The sequence below is a fragment of the Rhinopithecus bieti genome, unplaced genomic scaffold (genome assembly GCF_001698545.2).
Source record: "Rhinopithecus bieti isolate Rb0 unplaced genomic scaffold, ASM169854v2 scaffold_7967, whole genome shotgun sequence".
In the NCBI taxonomy this organism is placed as follows: Eukaryota; Metazoa; Chordata; class Mammalia; order Primates; family Cercopithecidae; genus Rhinopithecus; species Rhinopithecus bieti.
In genome coordinates this window covers 2,064,387-2,086,042 of record NW_016806112.1, presented here as the reverse complement: position 1 = coordinate 2,086,042, position 21,656 = coordinate 2,064,387, and the positions used below count along the sequence as shown (strand labels likewise).

Below are 21,656 nucleotides of genomic sequence, written 5' to 3'. Positions count from 1 at the left end.
CTCGGCCTCCCAAAGTGCTGGGATTACAGGCTTGAGCCACCGCACCCAGCCTTTTCTTTTTTTTTTTTAAGATGGAGTCTCACTCTGGTTGCCCAGGCTGGAGTGCAATGGCATGATCTCGGCTCACTGCCACCTCCGCCTCCTGGGATGGAGTGATTCTGCCTGCCTTAGCCTACCGAGTAGCTGGGATTACAAGCGCCCACCACCACACCTGGCTAATTTTTGTATTTTTAGTAGAGATGGGGTTTTGCCATGTTGGCCAGGCTGGTCTTTAACTCCTGACCTCAGGTGACCTCCCACCTCGGCCTCCCAAAGTGCTGGGATTACAGGTATAAGCCATCACTCCCAGCCAAACAATTCAATATTTAAAGCGTACTGGAACATAAAATACTTTGGAATTATAAGACACATGCAAGACCTGTATGATAAAAACTACAACATCCCGGTGAAAGAAACTAAAGATATAAGTAAATGAGGATATATACCGTTATTATTGACTGGAAGATTTAACACTATTAAAACAGTAATTCCCCACAGTTGAATTATAGATTTTTAATACAATTCTAAGCAAAATGTGACGTGGATGCTAAAATTCATGTAGAAGTACAAAGGAACTAAAACAACCCAAACACTTAAAACTCTTTTGGGGAAAAGGACTCTCCCTCTTAGATGTTAAGACTTTTTTAAAGCTACAATAGTAAAGACAATAGTGTATTTGATACAAATTCTGTAGATTAATGGAAGATAATTTAGAGTTCAAAATATCCCTATACATATATGCTTAATTGATTTTCAACAAAGTTACCAAAGTAATTCAATGGGAAAAGAAAAATCTTTTCAACATATGGTACTAGAACAACTGCACATGCATATTAAAAAACTTTAACCTTTATCTCACACTGTAAACAAAAATTAACTCAAAATAAACCATAGACCTACATGTGAAAGCTAAAACTATAGAATTCCTATAGGAGAAGGCCAGGCGTGGTGGCTCACAACTGTAATCCCAGCACTTTGGGAGGCCAAGGCAGAGGGATCACTTGAGGTCAGGAATTCGAGATCAGCCTGGCCAACATGGTGAAAACCCCTTTCTACCAAAAATAACAAAAAAATGAGCTGGGTGTGGTGGTGGGCGTCTGTGATCCCAGCTACTCTGGAGGCTGAGGAAGGAGAATCACTTGAATACAGGAGGCGGAGGTTGCAGTGAGCCAAGATTATGCCATTGCACTCCAGCCTGAGTGACAGATTGAGACTCAGTCTCAAAAAAAAAAAGAACAAAAAAAGAAAATCTCTGTAACTTTAGGTAAGGATTTCTGGGATAATATACAAAACACAAATCAGAAAAGAAAAAACTCAGATTTTCATTGTAGCTTCAATTTGCATTCAACTAAACTTTTAATTTTGATGAAATTTTATTATTTTTAAAAATTTTGATGAAATTTTAAACACCACTACATATCCATCAGAATGGTCAGATTTAAAAGTCTGACAACAATGTTGGCAAGAATGAAAAGCAACCTTCAAAGCTACTGGTGGGAATATAACTATGGTACAACCACTTTGAGAAAAGGTGTAGCAGTTTCTAAACTAAACACATACCCATAATATGACCAAAAAAATTCAAAAGAAATGTCTGTGCAAAGACTTGTACAAGCTGGCTGGGCAAGGTGGTTCACGCCTGTAATCCCAGCACTTTGGGAGGCCGAGGTGGGCAGATCACAAGGTCAGAAGATCGAAACCATCCTGGCTAACACAGTGAAACCCCGTCTCTAATAAAAATACAAAAAAAATTAGCTGGGCATGGTGGCGGGCGCCTGTGGTCCCAGCTACTTGGGAGGCTGAGGCAGGAAAATGGCGTGAACCCGGGAGGCGGAGCTTGCAGTGAGCCGAGATTGCACCACTGCACTCCAGCCTGGGCGACAGAGCGAGACTCTGTCTCAAAACAAAACAAAACAAAACAAAAACTTGTACAATCCTTATTATTTATAATAAAAAGCAGTTTTATTTCTATTAGCTAACTATTTATTTATTTAAGACAGGGACTCCCTCTGTCGCCCATGCTGGAATGCAGTGGTGTGATCATAATTCACTGTAACTTTGAACTCCTGGGGCTCAAGTGATCCTCCAGCCTTGGCCTCCTGAAGTGTTCAGATTACAGGCATGAGCCACCATGCTCTGGCCTGTAATAGCCAACACTGTAAAACTGCCATGTGTTCATCAGGGGGAGAATGCCTAAACTGTGGTATGTTCAGACAATGGAATACTACCCAGTAACAAAAAGGAATGATCTATCGATATCTGAAACAACAGGGATGAATCTCAAGAACAATGCACATGCTTAGTTACAGAAGGTTTACACAAGAGTCTATACTGTGTGGTTCAAGTTCACGAACAGGTGCAAGCAATCTTGAGTGAAAACAATCAAAAGGTGACAGCCTCTGGGGTAATGGGTACTGGACTGAATAAAAAGGAGTACAGAAGTAACAATTTGGAATGATGCTATCTTGTATAAATTGATAAAGGTTTAGGTTACACAGGTATATTTCCCTCAAAACTCACTTAATGGTATACCTTAATTTTGTGCATTTCACTGTGTGTAAACTTTACAGAAAAAAGAATTAGGTGAGTTACAGTGGCTCATGCCTATTACCCCACTTTGGGAGGCCAAGGTGGGAGGATTGCTTGAGGCCAAAAGTTTGAGACCATCCTAGGCAATGCAGCAAAACCCGTCTCCACAAAAAAATTTAAAAATTAGCTGGGCATGGTGGTGCACAGTACTCAAGTGGTCCCAGCTACTCAGGAGGCTAGAAGCAGGAGGACTGCTTGAGCCCAGGAGACTGAGGCTGCAGTAAGCTACAACTGCATCACTGTACTCCAAACTGCATGACAGAGAGACTCTGTCCCAAATTAAAAAAAAAAAAAATTGTAGTTGGGCAGTGACAATGTGCCTATAGTTCCAGCTATGTGTGATGCTGAGGCGGGAGGACAGCTTGAATCCAGAAGTTCAAGATCAGCCTAGGAAACATGGGAAGATCTCATCTCATTAAAAAAAAAAAAAAGTAAACATATTATATATATGCATGATGAAGTGTTTGTGGGTGATGTCCACAATCTACTTCAAAATGCATTAAAAAATAAGATGGGGCTGGGCGTGGTGGTTCATCCCTGTAATCCCAGAACTTTGGGAGGTTGAGGCAGTTGGATCACCTGAGGCCAGGAGTTCAAGACCAGCCTGGCCAATATGGTGAAACTTCATCTCTACTAAAAATACAAAATTTAGCTGGGCATGGTGGCATGCACCTGTAATCCCAGCTACTCAGGAGGCTGAGGCAGGAGAATTGCTTGAACCTGGGAGGCAGAGGTTGCAGTGAACAGAGATCACGTCATTGTACTCCCAGGCAACAGGGTAAGATTCCGTCTCAAAAAAAAAAAAAAAAAAAAAAAAACTCTGATGAATGGTAAGACAAATCCATAAATGGAAAAATACGTCAGAACTCAAATATAGCTGACTCCTGAACAATGCAGGGGTTAGGGATGCTGAGCCCCCTAATAGAGTTAAAAATCCATGTATAACTTTCAACTCCCTGAAATTTAACTACTTATAGCCTACCACTAATTGGAAATCTTATAGATAACATAAACAGTCAATTAACAAATACTTTGTATGTTATATTTATTATATACTGTTTCTTCTTTTTTTTTTCTTTTCTTTTTTTTTTTTTGAGACAGAGTCTTGCTCTGTCACCTAGGCTGGAGTGCAGTCGCGCGATCTTGGCTCACTGCAACCTCCACCTCCCAGGTTCAAGCGATTCTCATGTCTCAGCTTCCTGAGTAGCTGGGATTACAGGCGCATACCACCACACCTGGCTAGTTTTTGTATTTTTAGTAGAGATGGGGTTTCACCATGTTGGCCAGGCTGGTCTTGAACTTCTGACCTCAGGTGATGTACCCACCTCAGCCTCCCATAGTGCTGGGATTACAGGCATGAACCACGACACCCAGCCTATATACTGTATTATTACAATACAACAGTTAGCTAGAGAAAAGAATTTTTTTCCCCCCGAGACAGAGTTTTGCTTTTGTTACCCAGGCCGGAGTACAATGGCGCAATCTTGGCTCACTGCAACCTCTGCCTCCCAGAGTCAAGCAATTCTCCTGCCTCAGCCTCCTGAGCAGCTGGGATTACAGGCACTTGCCACCATGCTTGGCTAGTTTTTGTATTTTTAGTAGAGACGGGGTTTCACCATATTGACCAGGCTGGTCTTGAACTCCTGACCTTGTGATCTGCCCACCTCAGTCCCCCAAAGTGCTGAGATTACAGGTGTGAGCCACTGCACCGGGCTGAGAAAAGAAAATGTTATTAAGAAAATTGGCCAGGGCTGGGCATGGTGGTTCACACCTGTAATCCTAGCACTTTGGGAGGCTGAGGCGGGAGGATCACCTGAGGTCAGGAGTTCAAGATCAGCCTGGCCAACATGGTGAAATCCCGCCTCTACTAAAAATACAAAAATTAGCCAGGAGTGGTGGAACATGCCTGTAATCCCAGCTATTTGGGATGCTGAGGCAGAATAATCTCTTGAACCCCAGAGGTGCAGGTTGCAGTGAGCCGAGATTATGCCACTGCGCTCCAGCCTGGGCAACAGAACGAGACTCTGTCTCAAAAAAAAAAAGAAAATCATAAGAAAGAGAAATATATTTACTATTCATTAAATGGATTACCATAAAGGCCTTCATCCTCATTGCCTTCACATTCAGTAGGCTGTGGAGGAGGAGGTGGGGTTGGTCTTGCTGTCTCAGGGGTGGCAGAGAGAGGAGAAGTGGAGGAGATGGAAGGGGAGGCAGAAGAGACAGGCAACTGGGTGTAATTTTATGCAGATATGTCATAATTTGTGTCTGACATTTTTGCTTTTTCATTTCTCTAGAGTGTTTCTATATGGCATCAATCCTCCCACTATTTGCTTTCATTTCAGTGTCCGTTATCATAGAAGCATCCATGTCATGGAAGTCAAAAGCCCAGTCCTGAATAACCTAAACCCTTCTCCTGGGTTGTCTAACATCCATTTGTTTTCTGCCACTGCTTCTTCTATGTCTCCTTCCTGGCGCTGGTTCAGAAACATTCATGTCCACCCCACGTCATCTTCGGCTAATTCTTCTGGTGCGGTGTCTATTAGCTCTTGAACTTCTCCAAGATCTGTATCTCAAAACCCTTCACTCCCCACCCTTTTGCCACATCCACAATCTCTTTCATGATTTCCTTGATTGTCACAAATCCTCTGAAGTCATGCACAACATTAGGACACAGTTTTCTCCAGCAGTCATTGTTTCAGGCTTGATGGTTTTCAAGGCTTTTTCTATACTAATGATGGCATTTCCAATGGTGGAATCCTTTTAGGCTTTCAAGATGTTCTCTCCATTAGGGTTTCTCTTCTGTAGTTTTGATAATACATAGAGTACTCTGTGCAATGAACCTTAAAGGTCCTTATAACCCCCTGATCTAGAGGCTGACATTGTGTTTGGGGGCAAGTAGGCCACTTTGACACCTTCAGTATAGAATTAATGGGGTTCTGGATAGCCAGGGCATTATTGAATATCAAAAAAACTTTAAAAGGTAGTCCCTTACTGGCAAGGTACTTCCTGATTTCAGGGACACAGCATCAACAAAATCAATCTGAAAAAAAAGTTCCTGTTGTCCAGACCTTCTTGTTGTACTGGCAGCTGGTGTTTATCTTTTCTATCGAGGTGCATTAGCAGCTTTATAGATAAGGACTGTCCTGATCATAAACCCAAGTGCATTTGCACAAAATAACAGAGTTGTCTATCCCTTCCTGTTTAAATCCTGGTGTTCACTTATTTTCCTTACTAAAAAACGTCCTCTGGGGCAGTTTTTTTTTTTTTTTTTTTTCCAGAAAAGCTATTTTCTTCTGCACTAAAAACCTGTTCAGGCAGGTATCCTTTCTCCTCAGTGGCACCCCCAGGTGCCACTTATCTGCTGCCTCTTGGTTGGCAGAAGCTGCTTCTTGTGTTACCTTAACATTTTAAAGACAAAGCTCTTTCAAAATTATCAAATCATTTTTTGCCAGAATTTCCTTCTCCAGCTTTGGATCTTTCACTTTCCTTTTGCTTTTTCTCAAATCATAATATATAAGTATGTCTTTTTTTTTGGTGGCGGGGGGGATGGAATCTTGCTGTGTCACCCAGGCTAGAGTACAGTGGTGTGATCTCAGCTCACTGCAACCTCTGCCTTCTAGGTTCAAGCAATTCTCCTGTCTCAGCCTCCTGAGTAGCTGGGACTACATACAGACTCATGCCATGATGCCCAGCTAATTTCTGTATTTTTAGTAGAGATGGGGGTTTCATCATATTGGTCAGGCTGGTCTTGAATTCTTGACCTCAGGTGATCCACCCACCTCGGCCTTCCAAAGTGCTGGGATTACAGGCATGAGCCACCGTGCCCGGCCTGTAAGTATGTCTTATAGCAACCTTACACCTACATAAATGCTATTTTCATTATGAGATAAAAAGGTATTTCACGCCGGGCACGGTGGCTCAAGCCTGTAATCCCAGCACTTTGGGAGGCCGAGACAGGTGGATCACGAGGTCAGGCGATCGAGACCATCCTGACTAACATGGTGAAACCCCATCTCTACTAAAAAATACAAAAAACTAGCCGGGTGAGGTGGCAGGCGCCTGTAGTCCCAGCTACTCGGGAGGCTGAGCCAGGAGAATGGCATGCCATGATGCCCAGCTAATTTCTGTATTTTTAGTAGAGATGGGGGTTTCATCATATTGGTCAGGCTGGTCTTGAATTCTTGACCTCAGGTGATCCACCCACCTCGGCCTTCCAAAGTGCTGGGATTACAGGCATGAGCCACCGTGCCCGGCCTGTAAGTATGTCTTATAGCAACCTTACACCTACATAAATGCTATTTTCATTATGAGATAAAAGGTATTTCACGCCGGGCACGGTGGCTCAAGCCTGTAATCCCAGCACTTTGGGAGGCCGAGACAGGTGGATCACGAGGTCAGGCGATCGAGACCATCCTGACTAACATGGTGAAACCCCATCTCTACTAAAAAATACAAAAAACTAGCCGGGTGAGGTGGCAGGCGCCTGTAGTCCCAGCTACTCGGGAGGCTGAGCCAGGAGAATGGCGTGAACCCGGGAGGTGGAGCTTGCAGTGAGCTGAGATCCGGCCACTGCACTCCAGCCTGCGTGACAGAGCGAGACTCCGTCTCAGAAAAAAAAAAAAAAGGTATTTCACAAAAAGTGCAAGGTTTTCATGCCTGCTGACGTAGCTACAGTGATGGCGTCACAAATTTTCTTTTTTTACAACACTCCTTACTGGATTAATTTATCTTGAAATGGCAGGCAACCACAATGGCAAACCTTGATCTACGGTACGTATCAAGCTATTCAACTTTTTCTTGTAATGTCATGACTTTTCTTCGCTTCTTGGGAGCACTTGAAGCATCACTTCACATGAGTCCCATGGTGTTATGTAAGGTTTACTACAGTACTGGACTAAACACAATAAAAAATATGTGATAGCTGGGCGCGGTGGCTCAAGCCTGTAATCCCAGCACTTTGGGAGGCCGAGACAGGCGGATCACGAGGTCAGGAGATCGAGACCATCCTGGCTAACACGGTGAAACCCCGTCTCTACTAAAAACTACAAAAAACTAGCCGGGTGAGGTGGCGGCGCCTGTAGTCCCAGCTACCCGGGAGGCTGAGGCAGGAGAATGGCGTGAACCCGGGAGGCGGAGCTTGCAGTGAGCTGAGATCCGGCCACAGCACTCCAGCCTGGGTGACAGAGCGAGATTCCGTCTCAAAAAAAAAAAAAAAAAAAATGTGAGAACCGGTAGAGATCATTTTTTATTACAATACACAATTTACTGGAGAGACAGAATGCTCATGGAGATGACAGGCATTCTAAGCAGTACTTGCAACACTTGAGCTCACTGCCAGAGCAACAGGATGTGGCTACAAAATTATTACAGTAGTACAGTAGGCACTACAGTGATTTTATGCAGTTATGACTTAATATTGCATCATCATTACTTTTGTTTACACTTCTGTGGACTGTGAATGGTACCATATATGGTATGTAAGTGTATGCATAAATTTTAATCATTCATAATAGATTTGTATACATCTGATAGTAGTAAATGATAGACTAGTGTCTACATATATTTTATATATTCATGACATACCTTTTTCTTAATTTTTTCACTATTTCTTTTTTGTAGGATTTTATTTATTTTCTCACTGACACTGATCTACTACACTTAAACATTTCCATCAGACTCAAAAAATAATTTTATTTCAGGAGAAAGAAAATATTTTACTTAGCTTTTGTTTATACTGTTTCATTATTAAGAGTATTTTTTCTTTTTTTAAGAGATAAGATTTTGCTATGTTGCCCAGGCTGATCTCCAATTCCCAGCTTCAAGCAATCCTCCTGCCTCAGCCTCCTGAGTAGCTGGGACTATAGGTATATGCCACTTCTCCCAGTTTGACCTTTTTTTTTTTTTACTATAATGTAATGTGTTTTTATTCACCCATTGGAAAAGCCTTTGCTACATATTAATACAAACTTGTCACTAATAAATCCTTCTTTCAGTAAGAAAATAATATGAGCATAACTTTGTGTGAGTTTTAATGTCCTGGAGCCTAGTTGCTTCATGTATAAACTGCAGGTCGGTAGAAATTAAAATGAGGTAATATGGTATAATAGGCTTAACCCAGTAAGCGCACAATAAAGGATGGCTATTATTTTAACATGAATTCAACTGAAATCCCGATAGGGGGATACCAATAACGTTTCCTATATAGCTTACAAATTGCTCTTTGTCATCCCCTCATCTACCCAATGGGAATTAGAGCTAGCCTGTTAGGCTGCTTGACAGGACCACTGAATGCTGGAAATCAACCACACTCCATCCCCTCATTTAACAGATGGGAAAGCAGAGGCCCAAGGAGTTTGGGAAACTTGTTCACAAAGGGACAACTACTTTGTGGCTGAACTGCATCTAGGACTAGGTTCTCTTTATCGACATGAGTATCTCTTTCCTTTATATGCCCCTTCACGTTCACAAAGTAACTCCTCAGCTCCATGATTTTGTTTATTATGCTACATCACTCAGTTTATGAAAATGGCTTTTTTTCTCCTTTCTTGTGATTGGAAGTTTTTTGCATACTTGTGGCAGCTGAATCCATACTAACCCTTAAGTTGAAAAAAACATATATAAAAGTACACACACACACATATACACACGTGAACATGTGGAAGAAACAGCACTAGGTCTCCCTGGACAACCCAGTGCAGGCCACACCCTGGCAGTCACAGAGCACACATCAGAAATTGTCTTCCCATGTGAACTGCTTTCGACACTTCAATGCTAAAGAGCTCAGAAGTGCTTCCACTTTGAAATAAGCCCGGGAACATTTGTAGCCTACCCATTAATGTGTCTCATTTTGAGACAGAATAGTGAACAGGTAAACCAGCTGCTCTTCATGTACTTCTTGCCCTAAGTCCTTCATAGAATGAAGAGTGAAGACAATTCATTTCTCCTCCTGGAACTTGTCCTTCTTATTCTTTTGCTTTTTTAAAGGTTGCTATGTTCAGGTATAGGGATAAGACATTATAAAAGATAAAGGGTATCATGTGAGGGAGGAAATCAGACAATCCAAAAAAATCTGTGGAAATTACAAATCAAAACGTGCGGGCAAGGTAGGAGGCAACACATTCTTGCCACAGAGCTGTTCCTCAAAGGCAGGAATGAAAAACAAAAAACCAAAAAAAAAAAAAGACCTCAGCTGCATAATGAAGCTGGGGTCTTGGCCTGACAGCTTTAAATAACCTTACAACTGGGCTGGGTATCAAGCGTCTTTTCCAGAATAGGCCAAGGAAGACAAGTCCGGTTTGGTTTTTAAGGCTTTAGTGAGCTCTGCAGCCAGCAGATCACGGAGGGACACGCTATCGTGGGAGTACACCCAGTTTTTCCCAGTCCAGTCATAACGCTTGAGTCCACTGGATGGAGAAGATAACCAGATTTGCTTGTTTGGCATCTGCTTGTTGATCACGTAGGTTCCTAGATCTCCACCCAGTCTACCAGTTAAGACATCACTCCCAAAGGAAGCATCATAATCCTCAAACGTGTATGGCTTGTCTGCAAGGTCTTCAAAAAACTCTGCTAAACAGTCCAGTGATTCCTCTGCTAGTCTTTCATAGGAAGTCTCATCTAGAGAGGCTGGGTGGCCCAAACTTCCTGATTTCCTCAAATTCATCCAATAGATACTCTGCTTTTTGACATTCCGAATCTGGTTGAGGCCACGGAGGTTCAAACTGGCATGGTGGGGCATGCAGGCCACGGCAATTCCAGTGCACAGGCCCCGGCAGCCACAGAGTGGGGCCAATTCCACTGGCTGCGGGGCCCGGGTGAACAATGTTTTCAATATTTCTAGGCTGTGTAGTTTATCTGTTTTGCCAACAGCAGCAAATCTCCAAAATTTTTCCAATTTATTTATTGAAAAAAAAATTGTGTCTTAAGTGGACCTGCACAGTTGGCCCATGCAGTGGTATAATCAGAGTTCACTGCAGCTTCAAACTCCTGAGCTCAAGCAATTCTCCCACCTTAGCCTCCTGAAGAGCTGGGACTATAGGCACATACCACTACATCTGGCTAATTTTTAAAATTTCTTTGTAGAAACGAGGTCTCACTATGTTGCCCAGGCTGTTCTCAAACTTCTAGCCTGAAGTGATGCTCCTGTCTTGGCCTCCCAAAGTGCTGAGATTACAGGTGTGAGCCACTGCGCCTGGCCCATTGCAGTTCTTTTACATTTTAAAATTACCATAATAAAATGGAAAGAAATAATATTTTGAAACCAAAAGTTGCAGAAGATTTTTTTAACTGTTCAGGCATATTTGAAAAAACATTTTACTTACAGAAGTGAAAAATATAATGGCTAAAATATTTAAAATCTCAATGAAGTGTTGTATAGGTACATGCATACACAAAAAATAAACAGCTAGAAAAGTGCACTATCAAGTCAAGCAAAAGACTTGAACACATTCTTTACAAAGAGAAAAACAGAAGAACACTTATGAGAAGTTGCTCAACCTCAATAGCAATCCTGGAAATAAAAATTCAAACCACAATGACCTACCACTTTACACTCAGCAGATTCACCAAAACTATAAAGTATGACTGCAACAAGTGTTGGAAAGGAAGGATTACAGAAATAGCAACTCTTACATCCTGCTAGTATGAGTGTAAACTGATACAACCGCTTTGGAACACAGTATGGCATTACCTAGCAAAGTTAAATATGCTTACATCATCTGATCTTGCAATTCTACTATTACGTATATTCCTCAGAGAAAATCTTATATATGTGTACCAGGAAACTGATACAAGAATTTCACAACAACATCATTTTATTTTTTTCCCCCAAGACTGAGTCTTGCCTGTTGCCCAGGTTGGAGTACAGTGTTATGATCTCGGCTCACTGTAACCTTTGCCTCCTGGGTTCAAGCAATTCTCTTTCCTCAGCCTCCCGAGAAGCGGGAATTACAGGTGCATGCCACCATGTCTGGCTAATTTTTGTAATTTTAGTAGAGACAGGATTTCATCATGTTGGCCAGGCTGGTCTTGAACTCCTGACCTCGTGATCTGCCCACCTCGGCCTCCCAAAGTGCTGGGATTACAGGTGTGAGTCACTGTATTTATATAATAATAAATCACTTATATAATAAATGGCCAGCATCATTTATATAATAATAAAAACTTGGAAGCAACCCAAATGTCCATTATCAGAATAAGGAATCTGCAATGTATAGTCAAATAATGCCTAGTGTTGTATAGTCAAACAAAATGAATGAATGAAAGCTATAGTCAATCAACATGGGTCAATCTCAGGAATAAAAACATTGGCAAAAAGGAAGTTGCAGAAGAATACACACAATACGGATTCATAAATATGTTGCGTAGGAATAGAAATACATGCTGCAAAACTATAAAGAAAAGTGAATGATTAAAAAAAAAATTCAGGGCCGAGTGCAGTGGCTCATGCCAATAATCTCAGCGCTTTGGAAAGCCAACGCGGGTGGATCACCTGAGGTCAGGAGATCGAGACCAGCCTGGCCAATGTGGTGAAACCCTGTCTCTACTAAAAATACAAAAAATTAGCTAGGTGTAGTGGTGGGCGCCTATAATCCCAGCTACCACCTGGGAGGCTGAGCCAGGAGAATTGCTTGAACCTGGGAGGCAGACGTTGCAGTGAGCTGAGATCGGGTCATTGCACTCCAGCCTGGGCAACACGAGTGAAACTCCATCTTTAAATAAATAAATAAATACAATTCAGGATGTGAGTTTCATTTGAGAGGGAGATAGGATCAGGGAGGTATCAAAAATGTTCTACTTTTATTTTTTTTATTTTTTGAGATGGAGTTTCGCTCTTATCGTCCAGGCTGGAGTGCAATGGTGCAATCTCTGCTCACCGCAACCTCAGCCTCCTGGGTTCAAGCAATTCTCCTGCCTCAGCCTCCAGAGTAGCTGGGATTACAGGTGCATGCCACCATACCTGGCTAATTTTTTTATTTTTAGTAGAGAAGGGGTTTCAGCATGTTGGCCAGGCTGGTCTCCAACTCACGACCTCAAGTGTTCCACCAGCCTCGACCTCCCAAAGTGCTGGGATTACAGGCAGGAGCCACCAAGCCCGGCCAGAAAATGTTCTACTTTTAAACAAAGGATAGGTACTCAGATGTGCCTTAATATTGTCAATCTTTATACTTTACATATTCATTTGTGAATATGTATTTTTTTACTTAACAGACCAGTGTGAAAGTACATTTGTAAATATTATTTTGAATTTGTCCAAAATAATATTATTTTGTTATAACCTTATTTTATACAGGTAAAATATAATACATGTTCTTAAATACCTAAAATGATAAAATTCATCTTTAATAATGTTCTTTGCCTACCCGAAAAATCTTGTGCATCCTCATGGTGGCTGAACAAAAGATAAATCTTGTGAGGAGCAAGCGAAGAAATTCATCTCCAAAAAACTGGAGAAATGCCTGATCTGCAAAGAGGAGAAAAATGACAGTAAAAAGATGCTTAAATGGAAATTATGTTTCAAAGGGGAAGGAAACTTCAGGAAAGCCTTCTCAACTTTCCTGCCTGGGACACATACCTTTAAAAATTCAAACAATTTAAAATAAGTAACCATTTTAAGCCATTATAGTACATTCTGTTAAATGTGCAGTTAGATTAGGAGGGTACCTATTGAACGTGAATGAGTCAGTAGCTGGGCAATATCACGGTTGATTTTCCGAAGATATTCTTGACACTTTTCCCATAGGCCTCTGCGCATGCTTGACAATCCAGAGACAAATAGGAAGGCCATTAGAGGATTGTTCAAAAAGAGAGTGAAGAGGCTACCTCGCTGAGATTGATCTGTAATAACAAACATGTTATATATATAGATAATAGTTTTGCAAAAAATAGGAGATACATATGAGGAACATTTTAATATACTGATAATATATAAAACTAAAGCTATCTCATTAAATCATAATTCAACAAAGCAGATTCTTCATGAAACTACAAAAATGTTGGTATGTTGCTTTCTGCTGAACAAACTTAAGAAAGAGCCTAGCAAACTTAAGAGAAATGGAAAACGAACATATTTCTTACCATTTTTTGCCCTCAATTAACAAATTTCATCCAAATATGGCAAGTGTTGGATGATGGGTTATCTGTGATAGAATTCTCTGATGAGTGTTAGAAATGCCGGTCTTTTTCATTCTCCTCCGAGTTGCTCTCTTTGAGTTGCTCTTTCCCTTCCTATCCCTTAAATATGAGTAGTTTCTTTCTTTGGCCCCATACATTGCTGACTGCTCTTACTCCCATGATTTTAGTTACCATTTATATGCCTATGAATTTCTAATTCTCTGTCAGCAGCCTAATAGGTCTGGCACCGCTCTGTCCTGCGGTAGATACTCAAAATGTGACTAGATGAGTAAATACACACTGGATTTCAAAGCTTTAGTACAAAACGTCATTGTTAACACTAATTTCACCTGTTTCTTTTTACTGTTTTTGACGTAGGTACTAGAAAATTTAAGGACTCACACTCTATTTCTTTTAAGTACTGCTGCTCTAGGCTACTCTATTCAACCTAACTCTCAAAGGCACCTCAAACTCAACAGGTCAACAACTCAAAGTAAATTATTTCCCCTTTTGTTCTCTACAAATATGCTTCTCATCAAGTATTATCATTTCTATCAGCATCTCAGCCAGAAACCATGAAGTTTATTCCTGCCTTCCCTCCCCACACCTAGTCCATCACAAAGTCCTATTGGTTCTATGGGCTTAGTATCTTTGCAGTCGGCTACTAGTCATTGTGCTATCTCCAGCCATCTCCCTGTTTTCATCCACGCCCCTCCTCAGTTCATTCTCTAGGAGGTTAACTGAATGCTCTTTCATGCTACTCTTCTGTTTAAATCTTTTGACAGTACAAGTTGAGTATCCCTTATCCAAAATGCTTGGGGCCAGAAGTGTTTTGGATTTTGGATTTTTTGGAATTTAGAATATTTGCATATACATAATGAGATGTCCTGGGGACAGGTCCCAAGTCTAAACACGAAGTTTATTCATGTTTAATATGTACCGTATACACATAACCTAAAGGTAATTTTATAGAATATTTTAATTAATTTTGTACATGAAACAAACTTTGTACTAAGTACTGATATGTGGAATTTTTCACTTTCAGTGTTGTGTTGATACTCAAACTTTTGAATTTTGGAGAATTTCAGATTTTAGGATTAAGTTTGCTCAACCTGTATCCCATTGTCTTCCACTTAAATTACTTAACAAATCTTAGAAGTTCTTTCATAATTCAATCACACAATCTCAAACTCTACCCTTTAGCTAGAAGGAATGACTAATTTCTCTATGTACTCGGCCAGGCGTGGTGGCTCACGCCTGTAATTTCAACACTTTGGGAGGCCAAGGTGGGCGGACCACTTGAGGTCAAGCGTTCGAGGCCAGCCTGGCCAACATGGCGAAACCCTGTCTCTAGTAAAAATACAAAATTAGGCCAGGCACGGTGGCTCACGCCCTGTAATCCCAGCACTTTGGGAGGCCAAGGCAGGCAGATCATGAGGTCAGGAGTTTGAGACCAGCCTGGCCAACATAGTGAAAACCCGTCTCTACTAAAAATACAACAAAATTAGCTGGTAGCGGCGGTGAGTGCCTGTAATCCCAGCTACTTGGGAGGCTGAGGCAAGGAGAATAGCTTGAACTTGGGAGGCAGAGGTTGCAGTGAGCCGAGATTGTGCCACTGCATCTAGCCCGGGCGAGAGGGCAAGACTCCATCTCAAAAAATAAAATAAAATAAATTTCTCTACGTGCTCCCTAAGCTGTCTTATCTCATGGCCACAGCACCTGCAAATTCTCAGCTGGAACACTCTTGCTCAGTCATTTCCCACCCCCATCTAGTTCTCCATGTTCTTAACGTCCACGTTAGACATTATCTGATACCCTTCCCTTGTCTTCAGTGTGCTGCTAGTCAGGAGTTCCTCGTCCATTAGCATGCATCCTCCTGTGAATCACTTATAATAACTGCCCATCAGGCTGTCTCTGTCTGCCACAGGACATTTGGCTCTGTGAAGAATGTAACTGTGCTTGTCAGGTCACAGTGCTATCTCCAGTGCCTAGCACAGTACCTGATAATAAATGTTGAATAGTACTGTGGGAGGCCAAGGCAGGCAGATCTCTTGAGCCCAGGAGTTTGAGACCAGCCTAGGCAACATGGCGAGACCCAGTCCCTACAAAAAAAAATACAAAAATTAGCTGGGTGTGGTAGTGTGTACCTGCAGTCCCAGCTATTTGGGAGGCTAAAGTGGGAGGATCACCTGAGCCCAGGAGGTAGAGGCTGAAGTGAGCTGTGATCACACAACTGCACTTCAGCCTGAGTGACAGAGTGAGACCCTGTCTCCAAAAAAAAAAAAAAAAAAAAAGTTGAATAAATGAAATAACTCTTGGCTAATAAGAGAACTAAAGGCTTTAGATCTCAAAAGTGCTTACTGATCAGCTACTTTTGCACCCATGTGGAGGGCCCTCCCCTTTTGCAGAGGTGAGTAGCAATAATACCTAAGGATAAATCCAAAACATTTCTCACAAAAGAATTTTGAATCTGCTTTTGTAATTGAACAATTAATTTAAGGTGTTAGAGGTCTAAGCTTTGTATCACAAAGATAAGAAACTGGGTCAAAATGTGTTAAGGACATGTATTACAACTAAGCATAATAATAATAATGAGAGCACATATTGAGTAGTTACTACATACCCAGCATTATTCTATGAAGTAGATACTATTATTTTTTTTTTTTTTTTGAGGCGGAGTCTCGCTCTGTCGCCGCACTGGAGTGCAGGCCAGATCTCAGCTCACTGCAAGCTCCGCTCCCCCCGGTTAGCCATTCTCCTTGCTAGCCTCCCGAGTAGCTGGGGACTAGCAGGGCCGCCACCTCGCCCGGCTAGTTTTGTATTTTTTAGTAGAGACGGGTTTTTTCCCCCAAACCGTGTTGCCAGGATGTTCGATCTCCTGACCTCGTGATCCGCCCGTCTAGGCCTCCCAAGTGCTGGGATTACAGGCTTGAGCGCACCGCGCTGCCGAGTAGATACTATTATTATTTCCATTTGATAGATGAGAAAACTGAAGCACAGAATGGCTGAATAATTTCCCAAGGTCACACGCAAGTAAGTGGCTGAGTCGGGATTCAAATTCAGTCAGTTTGCCTCCAAAGTCTGTGTTTTTCTCTTCTTATAGGCAATGAAGTCTTTTCAGACCAAATAATCTTGGTATTAACCCATTTGACATGTAAATTTAAAAACTACGTAATGATAGGACAGAATGATAGCAGAAAGTATCCTGTTGAGTACTGAAAGAGATTAATTCCTCCAGAAATGATAAGAAACTAGGATAACAAAATCTTCAAAGAGGATAATTTTACGTTGTTTGAAGGTAAGTTCTATCCCTTAGTAATTTTACTTTTGGATACATGAAGTTAATATTTCTACATGTTTTTTCCTGTTAAACAGCAGAACTTACCTTAAAACAACGGTGAAGCCTCCGGAGCTCTCTCAGGCATTCAAATGCTGACATCACTTCCTGTGTCAAAACTATGTCAGCAGAAAGGACTATCTGGCTGGGAAAGGTAGGGGCCAGTAAAAATGCATCTCCCACAGAGAGACATCAGACTATTCCAGTTAGTGGATAGTGAAACAGCTGACAAGTACTGCTAAAACAGTGTTAAAGGTTGTTTAGTATGTTTCCTACTAAATGACTGGGAGTTAAAATTAGATTTTATGTGTCACTAATTAAAGACAACTACTAAGGACAAAAAGTCTTTTGATTCTCAGCCATCTGAAGAAATGGCCAAAACACATAACTGTCTCTCTGGCAGACTTAGAAGGGTTCTTTTATTTTAATTACAACAAGGCAAAATGTGAATAAAAGAAACACTTTAAGTTTGTGCCAAGTTACGTTATCCTAACTCTGAGGCATAGAACTGAGAAATGTTTCCTAGACCAGCATCTTATAGTCCTAAAAAGATGCCTTGGATCTTTAAACCATGCCTGCAAAGGATATAGGAAAACCATGCTATCGGATATGACCAGCAAACAAACACTGTAAACAAATTTTAAAATTTACAATCATGGAGTTTCCCCATCCAGCAAGAAAAAACCCACTTCTTTTCTCAGGAACGAATTATCTTCAAGGCCTAATGGTAGCACATAGGGATCGCTGGTTTGTTAGGCAAGGCTCTGGGTATATTTCAGAGCGACACCCTGGCCACATAAACCATCATAAATCCACACAGGCGATCATTATGGGAGGAAAAAACAAAGATCAGCTACTGATTCAAATGTAGATAGTGTTTATTTGCAACCTATGGCTGTAACAGCTGTAATGAGGGTAACATACCTTGTAAAGCTTTTGGATATGCTCGTAGGAGAAAGCCAGCAGACTATGGTTGTCCCAAACAAGTTTGGTGAAATTCTGAATATATAGAATTAAAACTTGCATTGAAAGATTTGATAGTTATTTAGTATTTTCCAAGTATAATCTTTAGTGAATAGATTTGGCACTAAACTCATAAAAGTAGATGGCAGAAAACATCAGCAACAGCTAAGGAGACCTGCCATTCATATATAAGTACCCATGCATGATAGGCTTTTTTTTTTTTTTTTTTTGAGACAGGAGTCTCGCTCTATTGCCCAGGCTGGAGTGCAGTGGCGCGATCTCCACTCACTGCAAGCTCCACCTCCCGGGTTCACGCCATTCTCCTGCCTCAGCCTCCTAAGTAGCTGGGACTATAGGCGCCCGCCACCGTGCCCGGCTAATTTGTTGTATTTTTAGTAGAGACAGCGTTTCACCGTGTTAGCCAGGATGGTCTCGATCTCCTGACCTCATGATCCGCCCGCCTCGGCCTCCCAAAGTGCTGGGATTACAGGCGTGAGCCACTGCGCTCAGCCCATAATAGGCTTTCTTAAAGGCTCTTAATCGAAATAGTTTAGTGAGTGAACTATTGATTTTTTTAAACACAATGCATAAACATGATTGTACTTTTGCAAGGAGAAGTCATCTGGCTGTATACCAAGAGGCCACTCCATCGAGCAACACACATTGGTATATATAAAGGTGAACTTTCCAAGATCCAGGATCTGGCTTTCAGCTCCAAAACCCAATTCCTGGCATCATCTCTTATTGTGGGTCATAATAACTGCTCTCATGGAATGACGTAAAGACCAGAATGTCAATGTGTGATTTACAGTAACAAGCTGATACTAAAACTAAAGTACTCTGCATAATCATATCCTTTTCCTGAAGGTATATCTACAAGGGAAGTAAAATCATAAGCTGTATAGTAAAGCAACAAGAAAAATAAAACTCCTAGGAGTAAACTTAGTAAGAAATAAAAAATCAAACAACAAAATTTTTTTAAATACTCCTGAATGATAAAATGAAGACTTGAACAAATGTGAAGACATACTATGTTCTTTTTTTTTGAGTCTCGCTCTTGTCGCCCAGGCTAGAGTGCAATGGCACAATCTCGGCTCACTGCAACCTCCGCCTCCCTGGTTCAAGCAATTCTTCTGCCTCAGCCTCCCCAGTAGCTAGGACTACAGGTGCATGCCACCACACCTGGCTAATTTTTGTATTTTTAGTAGAGACAGAACTTAGACCAGCCCAGGCTGGTCTTAAACTCATGAGCTCAAGCGATCCACCCACCTCAGCCTCCCAAAGTGCTGGGATTACAGGCATGAGCCACCATGCCCAGCCAAGACATACTATGTTCTCAGAGATAAAACAATTCTAAAATGTCATTAGACTAACTTATTAAAATTTAAACCAATCTCAATAAAAATAGTCACAGACTTTTTTTCTACAACTGAAAAAAGTAATTGTAAAGTTCATATGGAGAAATTGGATTACCCAAGAGAACTCTGAAAACAGCACAGGGGAACTAGACTCATCAGATATTGAAACATACTTTACACCTCAGTAAGGCCAGGCACAGTGGCTCACGCCTATAATCCCAGCTCTTCGGGAGGTGGGAGAATCACTTGAGCCCAGGAGTTTGAGACCAGCCTGGGCAAAATAGTGAGACCCCGACTCTACAAAGAATAGAAAAATTAGCCAAATGTGGTGATACATGCTTGCAGTCCCAGCTGCTTGGGAGGTTGAGGTGAGAGGGTCACTTGAGCCAGGGAGGTCAAGGCTACAACGAGCTATGATTGTGCCACTGCACTCCACCCTGGGCAACAGAGCGAGACCCTGTCTCAAAACAAAAAAAACAAAACAAAAGAAAAAGCTCAGTAATTAAAGTGGTGCTGGTATAAGAGTAGGCAGAAAACCAACGGAACAGAATGAAAAGTCCAGAATTAGACTCCAAAACATTTAGGACTTATGTATCCATGACAATAATGACACCTCAGATTGGTTGGAAAAACTGAACACCCATATAAAAGAAAGTTGGGTCCATACTTCACACCACACATTAGGACAAATTCCAAATATATCAAATATGTAAATGTAAAAAATTAAACAATAAAAGTGGTGAAAGAAAACACAGTAATTTTTTTTTGACCTAGACTTTCCTGTTATGATTAACTATGATTGATAAACCTAGTTACATAAAAATCAAAAGCTTATGAATGGTAAAACATAGCATAAACAAAATCAAAAGTCAAATAATGAACTAAAGAAAATATCTGGAACTCACATTACAAAGGATTAATCTCATAATATTGAAAGAGCCTCTCAGCCAGGCACATTGGCTCACACCTGTAATCCCAGCACTTTGGGAGGCCGAGGTGGGCAGATCACCTGAGGTCAGGAGTGGAGACCAGCCTGGCCAACATGATGAAACCCTGTTTCCACTAAAAACATAAAAATTAGCCGGGCGTGGTGCATGCCTGTAATTCCAGCTACTTGGGAAGCTGAGGCAGGAGAGTCACTTGAACCCAGGAGGTGGAGGCTGCAGGGAGCCAAGATCACACCACTGCACTCTAGCCTGGGTTACAGAGCAAGACTACATCTCAAAAAAAAAAAAAAATCCATTTTTAACCTATCAGTTTAGCAAAATTTCTAAAAGTTTGAGAATATACACTGTTGGCAAGAATGTGGGGAAATACACATATGTAGGTGACAGGAGTATACATTGGTATAAACACTTCAGAAGACAATTTAATTTGGCAGCATCTATTACACTCAAATGCATATATCATTAATGCAGAAATTCTCAAACTAGAAATTTTCCCTACAGATACACTATGCAACCAATAAAATCACGTAAGTATTAAGTTATTCCTTGAAGCCTTGTTAGTAATAGTGAAGGAATGGAAATAACACAACCAAATGACCACCAATACAGGATTGGTACAATAAATTATGCTAGAATAATACAATGGAATAACCAGCAGCTATAAAAAAGAATGAAGAAGTTCTTTATGAACAGGTATGAAAGGTCTCCAACACTTTTTTTCTTTTTTTTTTGAAACAGAGTTTCACTGTGTTGCCCAGGCTAGAGTGCAACCTCCGCTGCCCAAGTGATTCTTGTGCCCCAGCCTCCTGAGTGGCTAGGATTACAGGAGAACGCCACTGTGCCTGGCTAAGTTTTGTGTTTTTAGTAGAGACAGGGTTTCGCCATATTGACCAGGCTGGTCTTGAACTCCTGACCTCAAGTGATCAGCCCACCTTCAGCCTCCCAAAGTGCTGGGATTACAAGTGTGAGCTACCAGGCCCAGCCTCAATACTTCTTATTAAATGAAAAAAGACATGGTGCAATGTGGTATAAGATGTTACTACTATTTATATAACTAAGAAAACTAAAGACTATTTGTTGGCTGGGCATGGTGTCTCATGCCTGTAATCCCAGCACTTTGGGAGGCCAAGGGCAGGCAGATCACTTGAGGTCAGGAGTTCGAGACCAACCTGGCCAACATGGTGAAACCTCGTCTCTACTAAAAATACAAAAATTAGGCCGGGCGCGGTGGCTCAAGCCTGTAATCCCAGCACTTTGGGAGGCCGAGACGGGCGGATCACGAGGTCAGGAGATCGAGACCATCCTGGCTAACAC

The 21,656-nt window shown here is 41.4% G+C and overlaps 1 protein-coding gene and 1 pseudogene across 1 annotated transcript in view; both read right to left on the bottom strand.

The window, feature by feature from the left end:
- Nucleotides 1-21,656, bottom strand: part of SCAI (suppressor of cancer cell invasion) — a 200,440-nt gene that overhangs the window by 4,822 nt on the left and 173,962 nt on the right. The window contains 5 exon segments of the mRNA XM_017874756.1: nt 12,987-13,087; nt 13,288-13,461; nt 17,999-18,020; nt 18,022-18,063; nt 18,065-18,073. Of these exon segments, the coding sequence (XP_017730245.1) occupies nt 12,987-13,087; nt 13,288-13,461; nt 17,999-18,020; nt 18,022-18,063; nt 18,065-18,073 (348 nt within the window).
- LOC108531359 (frataxin, mitochondrial pseudogene) lies at nt 9,881-10,573 on the bottom strand (annotated as a pseudogene).